This window comes from Bos taurus, chromosome 7 (genome assembly GCF_002263795.3).
Source record: "Bos taurus isolate L1 Dominette 01449 registration number 42190680 breed Hereford chromosome 7, ARS-UCD2.0, whole genome shotgun sequence".
In the NCBI taxonomy this organism is placed as follows: domain Eukaryota; kingdom Metazoa; phylum Chordata; class Mammalia; order Artiodactyla; family Bovidae; genus Bos; species Bos taurus.
Genome location: NC_037334.1, coordinates 18,196,449 through 18,211,210, shown reverse-complemented (window position 1 = coordinate 18,211,210; position 14,762 = coordinate 18,196,449). Strand labels below are relative to the sequence as shown.

The window sequence follows — 14,762 nt, the reverse complement described above, 5'->3', positions numbered from 1 at the left end:
CCTACTGTATTTTTATACATTGTCAACCTTTACTCTGTGTGTGTCGGTGGGGGGAGGGGGCGTCTGGGAATGCTGGGAACCATTCTAGACCCTCTTTCACTGTGTCCCTAATTCAGGAGCTCAGATGACAAACTGTCCCAAAAGGCCTGCAGAATCCCTGGTAGGAAAGACAGGTCAGGGAGGCCACAGCCTGGATGCTGAAAATGGAAATTCTGGCTACTGATTAGAAAACAGACAAAATTATCTTGAATACCCTGGTGTGGCCAGCTGTCTCCCCAAGTGGCTGCCAACTGACAGAAGTGATTTTAATTACCTGCTGTGGGCAGAGTGGTTGGAGGGTACTGGCCAACGCTGACCATTCTGGAATGAATCTTCTGTCCCTCTGGTAGGACTGGAGCCCACAGGGTAGACAAGACTGCTTAGATAGAGCCTGGGAGAGTTGTCTCCTTGGGATTTACTCAGCTTTGCCACACCAAGTCCAAAGCAAACCCCACCATGGACAAACTGGCTGACTAGCACCCTGGCACCTCACAAACGATGTCTTTGCCCGCATTTTCTGTCTGGTTTTCATCCATCCCTCCATCAACTCACCCATTCCCATGATCTATCCACTCACTCATCCACTCACCCACCCATTCATCCATATTGTGAGGTCAGGCTTATTTTTCAACCCAAAATTTGCTCCCTGCTTTCAAGGAAAGAACACACCATCAAAATCCGGATGGCGGAGTTCATTCTCTGCTGTTTTGCCCCTCACCGGTTTCTGGTAGTGCCATCTGTATCCTCTGGGATGCCAGCCTTGCTCACACTCCCTGCACCCACTCCTGGTGCCCACCTAGCTTGGCTCCAACCCCCTCTCCTCTTCCTGGTCATCCATCTGGAAACACTGAGACAGGGAGAGGAGAGAAGGGACCCCATGGTACTTTGTGCCTCCACTCACCAACTCCACGACACAGGGAACCAAGCAGACACACAAAGCCCTACACGTAACTCTGCTTTCCCATCTGACGTTATTTCACTTTTTTTTTTCCTATAAAACTCCTCCATAATTTCACAATTTAACAAAAACAAAGTTTAAAATCCAGGACAGAAACAATCCTGTGACTTATTACAAACACAATTCTCCTTTATTCCTTTTATCCAGGAGTTGGTCTCAGGTTGATGAGTGTCCTAGTTCCTAGTGAGACACATTCTTTGTAAAAAAACAAAACAAAACAAAAACAAAAAACCCTTGTGGGTAAGAAAGGTATTCGATACCTTTTGCTTTCAGGCGTCGGTTTACATTTTGTTCAGGAGAGAGCAAAACACGGGGATTTGCACTGGGGGCAAGGGGGTTAACACTAAACACGCGGCCATCACAAAGTGCCGGCCCTTCCTATGGAAGTGTTCCCCAGAGCCCTGGTGGGCCCAGCTGCCACGCAGCTGGGGCTGGGGTGGGGGAGCAGCTGGGAATGCCATGGCCAGGGCCCTGGCTGCTTGGCACGTCCATCAGGTGGTTGCAGGGCCAGCACTGAGCCCAGAGTAGGTCCAGAGGACAGCACAGGGGCCTTCTGGCCAGAGGAGGTAACAGAAATGGGTTGGTGCTTCTGAAGGCCCTGGAAATCAGAGGCAGGGCCAGCTTCTGCTGCTGTTGCTAAGGGCAGACCCACGAGCCCAGCCTTCCTCTAGCTGCCTCCGGTGCAGAGCCCGGCTCCTGAGCAGAGAGCTGCCCGAGTCACCGAGTCAGGAGCTCCTCGAGAAGGAAAACGACTAGCGCCCTTGGACTGAGGCTCCCACCCATGACCCCAGCGGCCTCTGTGCACAGAGGGCCTGGCAGCTGCTGCCCTCAGGCCAGTCCCTTCTGTCCAATGTCTTAGTTTCCAGAGGAGAGGTGCCCCACTTCAGAGTATTGTTGGCCTGCCTGGGGAAACGGGTGGTGACACGGAGCCTGCCACATGGGCGTGCCCTCTTGCTGATACCTCGAGGCAGTGGGGCTGGGAGAGATTCAGAGCAGATGGTGAGGAGTCACGGCGTTTTCCTCGGAAAGTTCTTGGGCCTCCCCAGGTCCTGGGGTCTCACCAGCAAGGCTGGCTTTTGGGGAAGCCTTGGAGGCGGAGCTCCTGAGGGAGTGTTGGGGGTCTGCCTGACAGACGAAATTGGAGCACTGACAATGCTCGGGGGCCACAGGGAAGGGGGTCTTGGCACACCCCACGTGAGTACTCACAAACTGGGAAGAGAAGGGGCCAATCCAACGGTGGTGGGAGAGGAGGTGAGCCCAACTCTGGTCCAGGCCTCCTCTCCTGGAGCCGGTGGGGGCCAGAGGAGCCTGGAGTCGAGGTCTGGGAGAGCAGAGGCTGCACAAACAGGCCCCCAGGCCCAGGAGTTTCCCCACAAGGACGTTCCGGCCGGGGGTGGGGAGGAGGAGCTGGCTTGGCCCTTGGAGAGTTTCAGGCGTGCGAGGCATTGGGTCTCTGGCCCTGGACTGGCACGACTCGCAGGGGTGGGAGGGCCTGCTGCCCACCGGGGCCCAGACATGAGGGGTTGGCTCTGAGTCCTGACGCTCCGCAAAACACTCCACAAACTATCCCGTCTTATTTGGCAAAAGCTCATTTTTTTTTTCAAAGTTTGAAGACTCGGTCAACAGAAGGAAGAGGATCCTATGGAAGGAGGAAGAGGACGAGCCCCGGGCTGGGGGCTGCTTCCGGAGATGGCGGCGCGTAGTGTTCACCGGCCGGGGGAAGGGAGAGGCGTCCTCCCCACCCCTGGAGGGGCCGGCTGGCGCTCCGGCTTGGCCTCCAGCCCGACGACAACACGACCAGTGGAGACATCTTAACCTACAAGTCCCGCCTTACACACCCCCCACCCCCCAACGTGCACTGCTGCCACGGAAACACACATCTGGAACCCGCTCTGGTACCTACAGTGCAGACATATATATATAATAGGGAGAGAACTATACAGCACGAGTCCCAGCACAGTGAGAGCCGACACGGAACCGTGTCAGCTCACGGGAGGATGAGTGGGGCCCGTCCAGGTGCAGTGGGGGCCCTCTGAGGTCCTGGAGCACGGCGCGTGTTTTGAACCGTTTGGAGAGGCTGGAGGCAGGGCCCCCGCTGCTCAGAAGGCCTGGGCAGTGAAGCTGTGCCACACGCCCCACTGTGGAGCCAGGCCCCCAACACAGGGCACACTTCCTCCCATTCAGGAGTGAGGCCTGGTGCCGCCTCCAATACAAGCCGCTTTCCCAGGGGGGCCCAGGTGACAGCCCTGGGTGTTGGGGAGCAGCAGCGCCAGCCTGGCCCCCCTCTGCCCCAGGGCTCCCAATGAGGAAAGTGCAGCTGGCCATGTGGGCCAAGGACAGGGCGGTCACTAAGGCAGTGCTGCGGGCGGGTGAGTCGAGAGAAGGGGGAAGGCGGGGCCCGGACGTGGCCTCCCAGGACCCCAGGGATGCGGCCCGGCACCCGGCCCAGGGTCATGTGGCCACAGCCTCCAGGTAGCTCTGCAGCTTGCGCACGGTGGTCTCGTCCAGGGAGAAGAGGTCAAAGTCGAAGGTGGTGTTGGTGACGTTGAAGTGACCGGTCTCCTCGATCAGGTTCACGATCTGAAAAGAGGGGGCAGGGAGGCTTCATGGGCAGAATGCTGGGCTGGGGTGGCCCCCGCCCCCAACCAGGCCCTCAAAGAAAAGCAGGCGGCTCCTGAGGGCTGCCTAAGGGGGTCCGCAGCCCGTGGGCCTGAAGGGCATCCCACCCAGGACTCCTCTGAGACCCACGCCCTTGGGAGTCTTGGGGCAGGATCTGTCCAGTACCTGCTGCAGCACGTTGCGCTCCCGCAGGGCCATCAGCCTCCGGTGCAGCTCCACCAGCTCATCAGTGTAGGCCTGGGGCAGAGGGGCACTCGGGTGACCTGCCCCTCCCACCCCGAGCCACATCCAGGCAGCTCCAGGCTGGCGCCCTCCACCACGACAGCCCCGTCTTGTCGTAACCCCACCCCACCCCGGGTGCTGTGTCACAGGGGCCCAACGACCCCAGCCCCACCTGGTTGTAGACCCCCCACCGCCCCAGCCCCACCTGGTCGTAGGACCCCCACCACCCCAGCCCCACCACTGCCACAGCCCCACCTTGTCGTAGGTGCCCCTCTTGAGGATCTTCTCTGGCTTGCCGCAGGGCTCCGGGCTCCGGCGGCCTGAGGCCTGTGGGGTGAACCCCAGTCAGTGTGAGTGCCAGCTTGTGCCCCTTTCCCCAGCCCCCACTGGGCCCACCCGTTGTCCCTCCTCTGGCCCTGGACCCGGCTGTAAGAGCAGCCCATCCCACTGGAACCTGAGAGGTGAGCTGACCTTCTACTGTGCCCCCACCCTCAGCCTCAGAGACTTGGCAAATGCCAGGCCCAACCCTCAGCTGGCCTCCAGGAGGTTACCTTGCTGTTGGGTGGAGGTGGCTTTTTGGGTGGAGGGGGCTCCCGGCTAGGTAGGCAGGAGTCTCCACTATTGTCGCTCTCGCTGTCACTGAAGCTCAACCTGAACGTGGAAACGACCCCATTAGGCTTCGGCCACCCAGAGCTCCGGGGAGGCAGTCCTGCCCAGCAGACCCCCAGTGAAGCTCTGGGATGGACTCAGCCCTCCCCGGGGCCAGGCCAGTACCCAGAGTTCCCCCTACAGGTCCAAAGACCCCCTCACCCAGCTCTAGGCAGCCACTGCCAACTTAACAGTAAAAAAAAAAGTCTCTGAGCTGCAGTCAAAGAGCAAGGAACCCAGAGATCAGCATGCTTGCCCTGTGAGGCTCTGAGGTCCCCCTGGGTCTCTGGAGTCCCTGTGTGTCTCTGAAGTCAGAACTCCAGGTGGATGGGCTCCACGCTCACTGCTGTGTGGGTGGAGGGGCCTGCAGGAGAGACAGGCCAGCGGCGGATGGTTCCACCTCAGCCTGACACCCCAGGAGCAAAGGGCACAGTGCCCTTTGTGCCCAAGTGGTAACCTCAGACGCCCATCCCCTCCTGGGGGGCTCCAGTCTGCACCCCTCCATGGGTGGCACCTCCTCACGGAGGGAAGGGTGTGGCTGCCTGAGGCCCCCAGCCAGCCTGCACCTGACAGCCGCTTCTCTCCGCTCACACCGCCCTCAGTCTGGACAGAAAGGCCTGGCCCACCACTTCAGCTTTTCCAGAACCCCCCTCCCCCACAGCTCAGCACGGGGTGCAGACGGAGCCCCTCTCCAGCTCCTCTCCTCCCACTGCTCTTGGGTAGCCACGCACAGTACCCTTGGGCAGAATCCATCGGGTACATGGTCACTCCTGCCTGCTGCCTCTCTCCTGCTGAGCTGGGCTTTGGCATAAAGGCAGGGCCAGAATGCTGGCCACAGCCTCGACCCTCAGGGGCTCCTGCCTCGTGCACCCCTAGGCCAGCCAGGCCTGCCCGTTTCCCTGGCTCCAGTCCTCTGCTCTCCTCACCACCTCCCCAGAGGCAGAGCACCAGGGTGAAGCAGACAGTCCATCTCCTCATCACCTGAGAAGAACTGCTGGTGAGCGGGGACCGCTGCCACCAGTCCCGTCTTGGGTGGATCCCCATCCCGCCTCCCCTGCCTAGCTGAGCGCCATCCCCTACCATCCTGCCCAGTGAGCCCAGTGAGCCCGGGCTCCTACAGCAGCCACTCCCACAGCCGCAGCCCCCAGGATGGCGGCTCTCACGAGCAGCACCAGCACAGAACAACAGCAAGCACCTGCTGCTCACTGCCCTGCCTGCTGGGTGAAACCCAGTGACCAGCCCACCTTAGTAAGAGCCCCAGAGGCTAGAAGGGCTCGGCATCTTTGGAAGAAAGGGCTGGACCCAGACTGAGCTGCTGACCCTGAGTCTGCCCACCCCCAAGGCCTCGGGCCAAGGCTGGCACAGACAGCAATCCTTGAGGTGGGCACACTCCCAGGCCCAGCAGTGTCCAGAGGAGGTGCCTCGGCTCACTCCACTTGGGTGGAAGGCCACATGGCCCTTCCCTAGGTTGGCAGGTGGCCACAGCTGCTCCCACTCGGGGTGTCTTTGGGTCCAAGGACAGTCCTCAGTGTGTCCCAGCCCAGTGCCGCGCACCTGGGGAAGGACCCCTGCCTGGCCCAAGAGCAGAGAAACCAGGCCCCGCTGGCATACGCCTGAGCCCAGGTCAGGCTGCTAGGCACCATCTCGGCCCCCTTCTCAGATGATGATGGGACACCTCCCGGAGTGTCTGGCCCCACCTCCACTCCACAGCCACCCTCTCCAGCACTGGGATGAAGGAGGCCACCGCTAGGCCCCCCTCAACGCCCAGGCACGGCTCCCCAGTGGGCTCCCTCTTCCCCACCCCAGTGCCCCCACGCCCACTCCTCCCCACTGGCCAGGCACCTGGAATCCCTCCCCGCGTTCGTCTTGCCGGCGGCTTCCTCGCCTGACGAAGAGTCGTCCTCATCAGATTCCTCAGACTGCAGGTCCTCCACCATGGAGCGCAGGGGTCCTGGGGAGAGCCACGAGGGAAAAGGGGAGGAAGAGGGGAAGGGAGGGAAGGTGAGAGAAGGGGGTTCAGGGCCCCACCTGTGCCAAGAGCCCCCTCCACCCCCAGGGCCACATAGTTTCTTGATGCCAGGACCCCTAGGCGCACCCACACAAACCCACCTCGGAGGTTCCTCTGGCCAGGTGGGGACTGCCGCCCATCTCCAAGCACTGCCCCTGTGGCCACCTCCTCCTTAAGGGACCCCTGGCTCCCCCTGCCATTACCTTTCTGGCCTTGCTCACAGGCCTCCGGCCCCTGGCCTGAGACAGGCACACGGGGCTCCTCCATTGCCAAGGGAAGGACAGCCCCCCTCTTCTCTGGGCGCTGGGATCAGAGCTCTGCCTGGAGGCAGCACAAACCAGCCCCGGCCAAGGAGGGCAAGATGGCCTGAGGTGTGGACCACACACCACCACCCCTGCCCACCCTCCGTGCCCCTACTTGAGCCTGCCCAGCCCCCTGGCAGCCCCCTCAGTGGCTGGCAGCCCACTCAAAGGCTCCCAGCCCACCGTCCTCCCCTTTCTCCAGAGACACTCAGTTTCAGTCCCCTACAGACGGCATCTTGGTTTATATTCCTGTTACCAAGGCAACAGAGGGACACAAAGCCCTCAATTACCTTGGTCACATGACCCCACGTGGCAGGTTCCCCCTCCCTTCCCCATAGATAAGAACCCTTGGAGACAGTGTGGGCTTGGAGCACCCCAGCCCCCAGCCCCCTTGGAACTGTGTCTTTATGTCAGCCCCCCACTCCAATACGCTCACCTCCCCCAGCACTCCCCCACCCTCAAAAAGGGCTCCGGGCCGTGGAGGAAATCCTCAGTGTGATCCACCAGAAGTGCTTCCGGTGTGAGGGTAGGCAGAGGTTGGCTGGGCCACCTCCCCACAAGCACCCAGGAGGCCTGCAGGGACCAGGCTGCCAAGGGGGCCTGGGCTGGAGCCCTTGGCTGGCTGGGGGCAGCAGAGGCAAGGACCCTGAATCTGGTAGGACTGGAGAGGAGAGGCCTGGTAAGGGCAGGGCTCAGGTCAGAACGGAGCCCTTCACCACAGACCCAAAGCCCAGTTCAAAGCCCTGCTGTGCAGATGGACAAAGCTGAGGGCCCAGGAGAGGGACAGTCTGCGGGCGGGTGACCCAGGCCAGTTTGGAAGGCCCCGTGTGACAAACTGCACCCTAAAAGGAAGCCCTGGGGGCAAGCTCAGCGCAGGCTGGAGCCACCCTAGCTGCAGGTTTCTCCAGTTCTGGAGGCAGATTTCAGACTGGGTGCGCATGAGCAAGCCCCCAGCAAGGTAACAGCTTTGGGAAATTCCTCATGAACCCCTTGCCTCCATAACAGGTCCAGTGCTCTGCTGGCCCCTGGGGAGGTCAGGGAGACTGTCACCCCCACTGACTCCTTGCCCAGCACGCACCTTGGCTGTGGTTCTGAGACGGCTCAAAATCCGAATCTGAACTGGAGTCAGAGCTGGAGCTGGAATTGGATGGACTCGACTGGGCAGACTTCACCACATGGCAGGGCAGGGCGGGGCAGACAGGAAGAGAGAGAGGACAATAGTCAGCTTTCAGACTGAAGAGAAGAGAAGGAATGGATGGCCAAGCCCTTGGTGGCAGAGACAGCCAGGCAGAATGCACTGATGTGCACTCAACAGGTCACCAAGGTGCCAGCACCCTACAGACGTGGCCCCTCCCTGCCTCCTCTTCAGCTGCAAGACACAGCTGTCTGCATTCAAAACACAACCAAAGGCCTTTCTTATCTTCCTGAAGGACATTAAGTCTCCAGCCCTTGCCTGGTCCTCCTGCCTGCCTGGGCAGGAGGTCGGGGCTGAAGCAGGGGCTGGACAGCTTGTGTGGCTGTTCACGTGTGGGCCCTGCCCACTCCGGTAGGAGCACAGCTAGAAGGCTGAACAGGAAAGGGAGGTACCCCTCATCTCACAGCCCTGAGGCTGAGTAGTGACAAAAGCTGTCTCCTTGCCACTGGGTGCCCGAGGTGACAATGACCCAACATGTGGGTAGTGACATGGTAGACACGGTGAACTCGGGCGGCCCCACTGCACCCAGAGCCAGTCACACCCTCTCCTCCACCTCCTGTAGCCGGCCACTCAGACTCAGCCACCAGGGGGCAGTAAAAGCCCATACGGGGACTCCAGGCCCTGGAGACCAGGCGGTGAGACGACCTGCGGCCAGGGCATATCCCGCTCCAGAGGTCCGCATGGCCAAGGGACCTCTGCGCATGAGCCAGGATGGGGCGGTGTCTGCATTGGGCCCTCGGGAGAGAGAAATCGACAGGCTACAGGGCAGCAGAGTACAAGCTGGGCCTGGGGTGGGGCCAGTCTGGGCTCTGCTGGGCAGAAGGGCAGAGTCCACTGCTCAGAAAGTCCGCCGGCACGGAGTGCCCACATGCCATCGGGAGATGTCTCGGGGACCTGAGCAGCCTGGCACCTGGGAGGGGCCGGGAGGCAGGCAGAAGTGCCAGCGGCGTCTCCTTGATCCTGGCTGAACCCCAGAAGACCCAGCAGCGTCTCCTTGATCCTGGCTGAACTCTGGCAGATAAGACCCCCAGAGGGGAGTCCCAGCTCCAGGAGACCCAGGAAGGCGCAATTCTCTCCTCTCAGCAGACCCAGAGAAGGAGTCGCTGTCCAGGGACTGACACTTATTGACTGAAGAGTGAAGGGTCCCCTCCCCTGGGGTCTGCCCCACCTAGCCTCCCAGAGCCACTGCCAACATACCCCACGGGAACCTTCACACTAGTTCCTGGGGACCCTCCAGGAAACCAGCCTGGATGGCCAGTGTCTGCTGGGTGGAGGCACCACAGGCCAGCATGAGCCCCAGCCCCAACCACGGACCTGAAGCCACACAGCCCTCCTGCACACAGACTCCTGAGTTCTTATTCTGGCTCAGGGTCCTCGCGTCTGAGCCTGACTTTTCACCAACTGACCAAGGCCCCACCTTTAAGCCTCAGCTTCCCCATCTACCCAAGAGCTGCCCTGATGGCCCTACTAAGCATACGGAAGTCGAGGCAGGCTGGGAAGGGTGCAGGCTGGGGCAGGCCAGGCGGGCCCTTCAGCCACACACAGCCCTTTTCCTTCCACACGAATACAAGGGGTGGGATGCGCAAAGTGGGGCCTGGAAGTGGCTTCCGCCCCAAGAGCCTAACGGTTCCCAAGGGTCAGAGAGCCCTCAAGAGGCTGCTGTGAGCGCTGCCGAGGCTCCGGGGCTCAGGACACACGGGGTGTCCAGAAGGACAGCAGAGGGCCTACTGTGCTCCCCATACTCTGGGGCCCGTGACTGAAGGGACCCCATGGCCAAGGAGACCACAGAGGAGCAGCCGGAGGAGCTGGGGTCCTGGCCCAACACACAGATGAGGAGCTGTGGCCCTTCTGCAGGCCAAGGGGGAGACTTGGGTTCCATGCAGGGTCAGGGTTTTCCGGCAGTGACACCATCAGCCTCCAGAGTGGGATGGCCTGAGATAGGCAAAGGAGGCTGGGGGGTGGGCTGGATCTGAAGGTCATCTCGCCTCCTTCACTGTGGACATTTGTCTCCCCAGGTCCCAGGTCAGGACGTGAGTCACCATCCAGCAGCCTCTGAGACCCCAGGGATCCTGCTGGAGGCCCAGGCCTCGGCTGCAGGATCTCAAACAGCCCGGACTCGTGGTCCACAAGTCTCTCAGCAAGCAGACCTGTCTCTTCAGCCAGGAGAAAACCCCAGGCTTCCCGAGCAATGCCAGCCTCAGGGCCCAGGCGGCCAAGGCTAGAGGTGCAGGTCTTCCACCCAGCCCACCTGAGCAGGTGGAGGGAGCAGCCCACAGTGGCGCAGGTGCTCAGGGCCACCACAGCAGGATGTCAGGGTGGGCACCCAGGGCCAGGGAGCCAACCCTCAGCCTGGGGACAGGGGAAGGAAGGCCTTCAGCTCTTCCCAGCACAGGTGCACCAGCCCTGGGCACAGAAGGCCTTGGTGGAAGGATTTGAGGTGGACAGGAGGGAAGGACACCCTGCCCAGAGCTCCAGTCTGTGCAGACGGAGGAGAAAGATGCCAGATGGGGCACCTGAAGAACCTCCAGCAGCCAGTGGGCGGACAGCCATGGACATCAGAGAGACATTCCAGGTCTTGTGCCCTTGAGTTCACTGGCAGACAGTTCCTGGGCGCAAGAAGCACCGGGTGTACAAATCACCAGCCCCGTGTGTGTCCTCATCAAGTGGGATGCACTGTTACCCCTGGGCCAAACTGTTACCCCCAGACACTTCCAACAAGGTGCCCCTGGAAGCCACATACTCAACATCAGTGCTGCTGACACAAACCACCTCTGCCTTCACCTCTGGGAACCACTTTCAAAGTCTCAGTGGAGCTCCGAGCAGCAATGCTGGAGGCAAAGCTTCTGCCTTTGAGAGTGAATGAGATGCTGGGAACCGTAAAAGGTCATTAAGGGCTTGGGTTGGTGATATAAATGAGGGAGTCAATCACTCATTCATCCATCCATACATCCATCCATCCATCCACCCATCCATTCAACCATCCATCCATCCATCCAACCAGCCAATCATCTACCCACTCCCACACACCCATCCATCCATCCATCCAACCAACCATCCCTCCATCCAACCAACCATCTAACCATTATCCATCCAATTATACATTCATTCAACCATCCAACCAACCATCCATCCAACCAACTAACCATCCCTCCATCCAACCAACCAACCAACCAACCAACCATCATCCATCCATCCATTCATTCACCCAACCATACATCCAACTATCATCCATCCAGCCAAGTTCTTCTTCTCTAACTACCAGAAGCCAAATAGCACACAGAGATGACATGGCCCTCCAAGGCCAAGCCTAACCAATCAACACCGGTCTCCCATCTCCTCTGTGGCTCAAGCTGTGTCTGATGGTGACCTTCAGAGCTGTATGAAAATGCTGCCACAGGAGGAACCCAGGACTTCTGGTTCCCAGATCAGAAAGTGGGATGAAAACACACGAGGATACCATACCACTAGTGACGGAAGGGGGTGCCCTGACCAACTGAGCCTGTGGCACCCTGGGAAGGAGTCGATGGTGGGACACAGTCACTCACGGGTAGGTAAGTCCCCGCCCATGCAGGGGGCTGCCCGAAGGAGAGCTGTGAACCCAGGTACCAGGTGTCATGCTCTACTAGGAGCCTGTGTCCCCAAAGAGTTCTCACGAGGTGGTTGCATCGCCCCCAATGGAAGAGGAAACTGAGGCTTGGCTCAACACGAAGGCTTGCCCAAAGCTCCATGGAGCAAGTGGGAGCCCAGGGCCCTGCATCCCAACCCCCATGTCACCTTCGAGTGGCTCAGAGCCAGCAGAGAGGATGAGAACAGGTAGGGTAACAGCAGAGGACGAGGGCGGGGTGGGTGAGGGGAGAAAGGCAGGAAAGGAGCTGCCTCACCTCAGTCTTGAAGGAGGCCTCGTCCTCCGAGTTGGACTCCTCCACTTCCGGGGGCTTTTTGATCTCCCTGGACTCGTTCTCGGCCTTGACCTTCTCCCCTTTGGTGCTGCCCTTGTCCTTGGCCGGCTTTTTGTCCGAGAAGGAGGAAGACGAGGTGCGGGGCGAGGTGCTGGGGGCACTCCTCGACCCCTTGGAGCTGCTCTTCTTCTGCTTTTTGGCGCTGGGCTTGGGTGAGTCGGCAGTGGCCGGCCTCTTGCTGGAAGACTTGGGCGGGGGTGGTGGTGGGGGCCCGCCCTTGGGGGACATGCCCTCCAGTTTGGTCTCCTTCAGGGCCATCTTGGGCTCCTTGAATGCAGCCTTGGGTGGCGGGGCCTTCTCCTCCTTGGGTGGCCGGCCCTCGCCCAGCTTCCGCGCCGCGTCCTTGGCACTCCGGGCCTGCTCGCGCTCCGGCTCCTTGGAGGTGCCTCGGCTCTCTGAGTCCTTGCGCGGCCGCTCCCGGTGCTCCTTGGTCGCCTTGTGGGCCTTGCAGGCCTTGCTGCTCTCCTTGCTGGCGTCCTGCAAGGCCGGGCAGGAGGGGGGACACAGTCACGCAGCATCTCGGGGCTGCCCTGCTCCGCCTCCCCCGACCGCTACAAAGTGTAATCCACCTGATTCAGACTCAGCTAGAGAAAATCTTCCATAAAGCTTTGAAAAAGTAAGGCAGCAGATGAGAGTTCTAAATGGAGCTATCCCTTAAAGCTACTAGGAAGCGTCAGCAGGTCATGGGCGGCTACAGGCTGACTCCCCTGAGGGATTCAAGAAGCGTGCAGGTGAGTCAGATACACACAGGCCAGCCACACTGACCACGCCCTTCAGGCACCTTGGGGAGTCAGAGGCTGCCAGGCACGGGGCTGGGGGCACCAGCAGGTGGGCCCCTTTCCTGTTCCCACCAGAGCCAGGTGCCTCCCCAGGTGGCCCCCACCCCGCCTGGACAGCCTGGCCCCGATGCACACCAGCACAGGGGCTCTTTGATCTCCCCTTGATCTCTACAGTCACATTTACTGAGTGCCTACTGGGTTCCTGGGCGCTGTGCATGAAAATTGGCTTCTAGAACCCAAGCCGCCTGGGCAGCTCTTCTAAACCACATGTAATTCCAGGATCCCCACCTCAGAAATTCAGAGGGTTGAGGGTGGAGCCTGAACTCTGGCGTCAATAAGCCAGGTCGGGGGCTCCCACTGGAAACAGAAGCGGCAAGCAGCCCTGAGTTGGGCCTCGAGGAAGGTCAGGTCGGGGAGCTCCAAGCATGTGTACCTGTGCAGAGCACAACCACCGACCTCACCAGGCGACGGTACAGGACAGGCAGGGCAGTCAGGGAGTGTCCAATCCCCCCACCCCCAGGCAGCCGGGAGCCCCATCTGACACCGGCTGTGCCCACGCCCCGTCCACACCGCATCAAGCACCTGCTGCACGGCCACGGTTCCGGGACAGGCACCTGGACTCGGCCCCCGACCCCGGGGACAGGCACATGGCTGGACCAAGGCTCTCAGGACCCAAGCTCACCAGAAACCACAAGCTACCAGAGTGGAGGAGCAGCCTCACTCTAGGAGCTCACCCCACGTGCTGAGGGATTTAGGTGAGCCAGGGGAAGGCCCAGCAGCTGGGCCTCTGCTTCCTGTGCTAACAGCCCTGGAAGCAGCCACAGAACCCTCTCCACAGAGAGCCCAGAGACGGCACAGCCTAGCCACCTGCAATCTACTTGAGTCCCACACCAGCACCAGTGGCTCAGGGGCAGGCCCATGGGGCCCCCGTGCCTCCTAGAGAGAAGTCGGCCCCTGTGCTCTTCACGTCACCATGGTAGTAGGAAAAGGTACTCACATCACGAGCCTCCCTTCAGAAGCCTGTCTGAAGGGGTACCCCTGGGGGACTGGCTGTGGAATGGGGCCTGTCTCGGGGTTCCACTCCCAGCAAGCAGCTCCCCCAAGGAGGGAGGCAAGAAACAGAGACCCCTGCACAACTCAGGCCTATTCCTGCAGTGTCCACACACCTGCCTGGGCCCCCAGACCCCAGCCCCGAGACATGGAGTGGAGTCCCCCAAAGGGCAGGTCCACCAAGAGCCCCCCAGCCCCAGTCAGCAGAGCCTCCCCACCATCCAGGGTCTGCCCACCTAGCAGGGGCCTCAGAGCGTCGCCTCAGCTGGAGCTCTGTACAGGCTCCTGGGAGGACTGGCTCTCTAAAGTCACACACTAAGTCTGGAGTGTGATGCAGAAGTGGTGAAACCCACCACAGTTGTGTCCTCAAAGCCAGCAAGGACCCCAAATGGCTAAGAGACTAGTGCTGGAGAAACAAAGGCCCACTGGACCGACTGGCTGACATTGGACAAGGAGAAGTGAGGTGCCTGAAGCTACAGGTGCCCTGCAGCGGGCCCTGTTCCTCTCCCAGGAGGCTCTAGGCTCCCCTCTAGGGGGCTATGGGCAGGAACAGGACCACCAGGGACCAATCTACCTGGGGCCACAACAGCCAGACTCCCCAGCGGCCCTGGGGCACTACAAGGGCCCATGCCATGCTCCCCACCCCCAGCCTTTCCACCAGTCAGCCCACAGGTCCGGACAGCAGACAGCCCATCTGAGGGAAGTGCCAGGGCCTCCGTAGCCGCAGGAAAGGATGACGACTCGGAGGGCAGGACTGAGAGAGTCTGTTGGAGAGCTATATGCAGCAACCTTCGCAGGGACCCCCTGAGCTGCAGCACCTGGGGCTGCAGGAAGACGCTGGACCGGGCAGGGTGGAGACGCAGACCCCAGCCTGCAGGCCCCCAGAGCATGGCAGGTGCAACTACCGGTATAAAGGCCCCAGGGGTCTCAAAGATCTCAGCAAGAGATGCTGCCAGCAGCCCCTGCTAGGCAGGCCACTGTGG

General features: G+C 60.8%; 1 protein-coding gene across 2 annotated transcripts in view; it reads right to left on the bottom strand.

The window, feature by feature from the left end:
• Nucleotides 1–1,101: 1,101 nt before the first annotated feature.
• The window catches only part of MLLT1 (MLLT1 super elongation complex subunit), a 68,615-nt gene continuing 54,954 nt past the window's right edge, over nt 1,102–14,762 (bottom strand). For both annotated transcript variants that reach the window (XM_024994956.2, XM_024994957.2), the window contains 7 exons: nt 11,873–12,427; nt 7,875–7,962; nt 6,329–6,437; nt 4,390–4,489; nt 4,094–4,165; nt 3,782–3,853; nt 1,102–3,577 (listed from right to left, as the gene is read on the bottom strand). In XM_024994956.2, the coding sequence (XP_024850724.1) occupies nt 3,449–3,577; nt 3,782–3,853; nt 4,094–4,165; nt 4,390–4,489; nt 6,329–6,437; nt 7,875–7,962; nt 11,873–12,427 (1,125 nt within the window). In that variant the 3' untranslated portion in view covers nt 1,102–3,448. The remainder of the gene's footprint in view (nt 3,578–3,781; nt 3,854–4,093; nt 4,166–4,389; nt 4,490–6,328; nt 6,438–7,874; nt 7,963–11,872; nt 12,428–14,762) is intronic.